Here is a 5,568-nt window from a genome sequence, read left to right on the forward strand (position 1 = left end):
CTACAGTCACAGACACACACAGCTCCCCTCTACAGTCACAGACACACACAGCTCCCCTCTACAGTCACAGACACACACACACAGCTCCCCTCTACAGTCACAGACACACACAGCTCCCCTCTACAGTGCTCTACTACTGAAAGAGACTATCATTTCTCTCCAAAAGCACTTGAATATGATGGAATATGACTAAAGCTTACATTTCACAAATAATAAGGGGATTTCAATGATCAATTCGAATCGATTCATATCGTCGGGATTAATATCGATATATACATCGATATACAACATATTGTTACATGCCTATACTTTTTCCACCACTGGGAGAAATGAAGGTCGATGAGCTATATATACGGAATGCCGGGGATATGGAATGTATAGGTCGCTGCTCTTATTTAGCATCATTTTATACTACATCATGGTACGCCGGTGTTGCTGCTTTGCCCGAAAAGGCCAGATCTCCGAGAGAGTTGCGTTGCCTCGCGGAGGTCTGTTCTTTTGCGCTGTCGCGCTTTATACAGAGCATATAAACGAGGCTTCACGCATCGTCTATACGGCCGCCTTGTGCATGCGTGGCATGGTCTCTATATATGCCTCGTCTTCATGCTTATGCTTATCCCTTTCCTCGCCTATTCTTCTGGGTCTCTCTCTCTCTCTCTCTCTCTCTGACACTCTCTTGCTTTCTCTCTCTCTCTCTCTCTCTCTCTCTCTCTCTCTCTCTCTGTATGTCTCTCTCCCCATTTCAGGGGGAAAGCATGGTTATAGTAAATGTGCTTGTCAAAGGCTCCGTATAGTCGAGAAAATACAGCATTGGGTCTGAGAATGCCAAAGCCCGAACTTATGCTATCGTGGTCATCGACAGCACCTTGTTTATGTGCACGCGCACACACACACACACACACACACACACACACACACACACACACACACACACACACACAGCCTAACAACGATATTCAATCTGCAGCTATACCGTATATATATATAAGCTCATACGTTGCTCATCATTTTGACGTTTCAGGGATGTCTTGAGCCTCACCTCTTTTCTCTCCCGTCTCCGTCTGTGTGTGTCCCTCCCCCTCCCCCCATCTCCTCTGGTCTTATATATTTTCTATACCTCCCTCTCTCTCTCTCTCTCTCCCCGTCCCATGCACAGCCCATCACGGACACGAGTCCCATGCGTCGCTCCACCTCCAGCCTGGTCCACGGGCGCTCGGGCCGCGGCGTGCGGCTGGACGACTACTCCCTGGAGAGGGTGGTGTCCGAGGAGAGCAGGCACGGAGGAGGAGGAGGAGGAGGAGGAGGAGGACGCAGACACCGGGACAGGAGCCACCGCACCTCCCAGCGCTCCCTGACCAGATACACGGACGCTGACACAGGTAGCTCTCTCACATGTACACACACACACAGTGGTGGCTCAAAAAATGGCTCAATTATTTTACTTGGCCTAAGTAAAAGTATCAATACTGCGATGTGGAATTGCTCCGTTGCAAGTAAATGGCCCTTGTATTTCTATTAACTATTTCGTTAATTTGTAAAACATATTATAATATTGGTAGGGTAGGGGTAATACTGGCCAATCTGGACTGGGAGGGCGCAAAGTCCAATCTGGGTGGGCATTGCTCCAATGGTGTGGCCCCAGACCCAGTTTTTTTTGGGTAACTTGCAATTTCACACTGGAGATCCCTTGGTATCCCTGGCCACCAAGCCCATGGGTCTCCACTGAGATCATCTAAACCCCGTCTAAAAGTTCATGCTCACAGGCTGAGTAGCAGGCGGAGAGGAGGTGCATACTTAGTTTAGACTATAGTCATTGGTTATAGACATGGGTTAAGGTATAGGTTTAGGTGTGCTGCCCCGTACCGTGGGAGGTTAGGTTTAGGGTGAGGGTTTGAGATAGGTTGTAGTTGTAGGACTAATGACTGGTCTAACCAATGACTAGTCTAAACCTAAAACGGTCTAAACTAAGTACTGCACCTCTTTGGGAAAGTGAAAGGTAACCCACCCCAGCATCTTCCCCCCCAGGCCTGGGCACGGACCTCAGCACCACCACGCAGTCGGGAGAGCAGCTCCCGCCCAAGGAGCGCGAGCGCGAGCGCGGCCGCGCCAAGGACCGCCGCCACCACCACCACCACCACCACCACCACGGCTCCGTGGAGAAGGAGCTGCGCTACGGCCCCGAGGGGCGCCACGACTACCCCAACCACCGGCATCCCCACGAGCGGGACCGACAGTGGTCACGCTCGCCCAGCGAGGGGCCCGACGGACAGGGCTACAGACAGGTATGGGGCTCCGCACGACCACACAGCTACACAGACAAAACACACAGCAAAATATGATGCATTGTATACCAGTGGCAGCTTCTTCGTGGTGCGCTGACTCTGCCCGCACGCGGTAAAATTAGAAGTGTTATCAAAGGCTATATATACGTGAATAACATTTTTATGAAAAAAGAAAAAAAAACGAATCATGAACAGAAAATAATTCATCCACCGACCTTTTGAAAATGTGAGGAATAACTTTTGCATCGTTTTGTTCGGCGGAAAAACAAAACCAGAATGGTCTTGTAATAATGGTGGCTGTATACGGATCATTTGAGCACATATACAGTATCCGAGACGAAAGGATTCAGTTCCACTCCGTCCTCACCGTATTAGACAAATGTAAAGTCCATAGTCCATAGATGTGCATCTTAGCGTGTGGATTTTATCCAGTCAGTCAGAGTAAGTCCAAGAGTTCTATGTCATTTCATGTATACACTTTACTTATGGATATCCAATCTCTCTTTTTTGTGTTACGCTTTCTTGTTTTTCCCTTTGTCACTGTTTCTCTTCTCCGTCCATTGTTCCTCAATGTGACGTGTGGCTTCTTGATGTTAATATTTTGCCTCATCGCTGTGTTCATGGATGGGTCTTCAATTGTGTTTTTATCTCTTCTATACTTCTGTTTTTATACTTCTGTTTTTTTTTTAAATCTTGTTCTATCTATATATTCCTCTTCTTCTATATCCTGGTCTATATCTTTCTACCTCTCCTGGTCTCTGTGGTTGCTTCTTGTTGTTGTTGTTGTTGTTGTTGTTGTTGTTGTGGTGGTGGTGGTGGTGCGGTTTGATTTTCCTTGTTTACATTTTGCTGTAGGGCAGTAGTTCGGTGAGCGGCAGCCCCGTCCCCTCCACCTCGGGGACCAGCACCCCGCGGAGAGGCCGTCGCCAGCTGCCCCCGACCCCCGCCGTCCCCCGCCCGCACGTCACCTACTCCCCCACGGTCCGCAAGCCCAGCTACGGGCCCCCGGGGGGGCCGGGCGGGGGGGGGGGACGCCTCCGCTCGCCCTCCCCGCGGCACTTCTCCCCGCCGGACCTCGACAGGGGCGGCGGCGGCCCCTACCACCACCAACGGCCCCCGTCGCGCCAGGGCTCCCCGCAGCACCACCAGGGCGGGGGCGGGGGGGGCTCCTCGTCCAGACACGGCTCCCCGCGCTCCCCCCGCCACCAGTCGCCGCGCTCGCCCTCCCGCCACGGCTCCCCCCGGTCCCCGCACCGGGGCCGCTGGAGCGGCCCGCCGCCGGGCGACAGCCTGGAGGGGGACGGCCCCTTCTACGAGCACGACTACGAGTACGAGCGCCACCACGAGCCCCCCGCCTACGAGCAGAGCCTCTCCCACGGCAACCCGCACCCTCCTCACCCCCGCTCCCCCAGGACTGCCCGACACGGAGGACCCCCCCCTCCTCCTCCGCCCCCCCACCCGCATCCGCGGAGGGTCCCCAACGGGTACCGCTCAAACTCGCCCTCGCCGCACCGGCACGGCGGCGGCGGCGGCGGCGGCGGGCCGCCCGGCGGGCCGCCCCATCCGCACCACCGGCCCCCGCACGCCCGGGGGCCCCGCAAGGGCCTGCACGAACCTTACAGTGAGACGGACGAGGACGACTGGTGCTAGCAGACCACAGGGAGCGGTCGACGAGAGGACACGAGACCAGACGAGACGAGAGGAGAGGAGTTACGGCCTCCCATCCTCCGGGCCTTGGATTCTATAGACTTTAGTTAACAAAATGAAGGGGGTGGAGGAGGAGACGCCAGGGGGGGGGGGGGCTTGTCTCCTTCTAATCCCTCTATACCTCCAGCCCTCTGACTCTGAGATGGGAGGGGGGGGGGGGGGTCGGATGGAGGGGGGCTGAGTGGTGGCGCTGCTATAACCTTTCACACACTGCATGAGTGTGTGTGTGTGTGTGTGTGTGTGTGTGTGTGTGTGTGTGTGTGTGTGTGTGTGTGTGTGTGTGTGTGTGTGTGTGTGTGTGTGTGTGTGTGTGTGTGTGTGTGTGTGTGTGTGTGTGTGTGTGTGTGTGTGTGTGTGTGTGTGTGTGTGTGTGTGTGTGTGTGTGTGTGTGTAAACGACTCACTGACAGAGCAACACACAAAAATGAAGACAGACAGAAAATATAGCCCCCCACCCTTCTCTCTCTCTCTCTCTCTCTCTCTCTCTCTCTCTCTCTCTCTGCTTCAGAACTACAGTGCAGTATTCTTTGCTTGACCAGCAAGGCCAGGCTGTAGAAGGAAGGGTTGTGCAGAGGAACATGTAAAGTGGCCAGGGGCTGGTATGTGTGCTAAGCCTCCGAAGCGCCTCCTCTCCTCTCCCTGGCTGTCGTACTGTAAACTGGCTAGTCATGTCAGACGGAGCCTGATCTACTTCTACTGTAGACGTCTGTCGGTGTGTTTGGGAAACCCAGAGGAGAGAGAGCTTATAGAGAACAAATTGGGCTCTCCTCCTTTACAGGCCTGTTTAAAAAGAGAAAAGAGAATAAATGAAATCAAAAAGCCAGGACCCCCCCCCCTATCCTTACACGCCAAGCTATGCCTCCAGAAAAATCTAACTTGAACTCTGAAGAACAAAATGAACAAAACTTTACATGGAAACTCTGACAAGAAATAAAAAGGGAGAACAACCACTTCAACTTAAAAAAAAAAAAAAAAACCTTTTTCCTTTCCAAGGGACAGAACCAGGAAGCTCCGCCTATACTGCAAAAACCAGCCAATCACAGCGCTGGCTGATATTTGATGAGTTTTATCATCTCTGTTTACTGTTAAAGACTCACCTAATGCTGACGGAACTGGTGTGACTTCACTTTCCTACGTGAGTGTGTGTGTGTGTGTGTGTGTGTGTGTGTGTGTGTGTGTGGGAGGGAGGGGAGGGCGCGGTGTGGCCTCGCTTCCTGCTATAGTGTGCTGGGGGGCGAGGCCATATATTTTGGGGAGGAGTCAGACACTTATTTATGCCCCCTCCCCTCCCCTATATACGGTGGTTTGACCCGCGCACTTCAAAAGGATAGAACGACAGGGAATGACATCACATGTCGGGAATGACATCACATGTCGGGAATGACATCACATGTCGGGAATGACATCACATGTCGGGAATGGGCGGAGGAAGGAGAGGAACGGAGGGATGGGGTAAAAAAAACAAAAACAAAAAAAAGACTTATTTCTTCAGTATTTCTTCTATCGATTACTTCTCCTTCTTGTTCTTCTTGCGGGGGGACATTGGAGCTTGGTTCTTCTGTTTGCATTCGCTCAGCCCT

The 5,568-nt window shown here is 52.7% G+C and overlaps 1 protein-coding gene across 1 annotated transcript in view; it reads left to right on the top strand.

Annotated features, from left to right (window-relative positions):
- Nucleotides 1–3,932, top strand: part of cacna1ab (calcium channel, voltage-dependent, P/Q type, alpha 1A subunit, b) — a gene marked incomplete at both ends in the record, with an annotated part of 241,854 nt that extends 237,922 nt beyond the window's left edge. Inside the window, 3 exons of the mRNA XM_080760544.1 lie at nt 1,157–1,379; nt 2,026–2,282; nt 3,138–3,932. Coding sequence (XP_080616670.1) covers nt 1,157–1,379; nt 2,026–2,282; nt 3,138–3,932 — 1,275 coding nt within the window. The remainder of the gene's footprint in view (nt 1–1,156; nt 1,380–2,025; nt 2,283–3,137) is intronic.
- Between the last annotated feature and the right edge of the window lie 1,636 nt (nt 3,933–5,568).

This window comes from Protomyctophum bolini (assembly GCF_963924005.1).
Source record: "Protomyctophum bolini genome assembly, chromosome: 3".
NCBI classification, from domain to species: Eukaryota; Metazoa; Chordata; class Actinopteri; order Myctophiformes; family Myctophidae; genus Protomyctophum; species Protomyctophum bolini.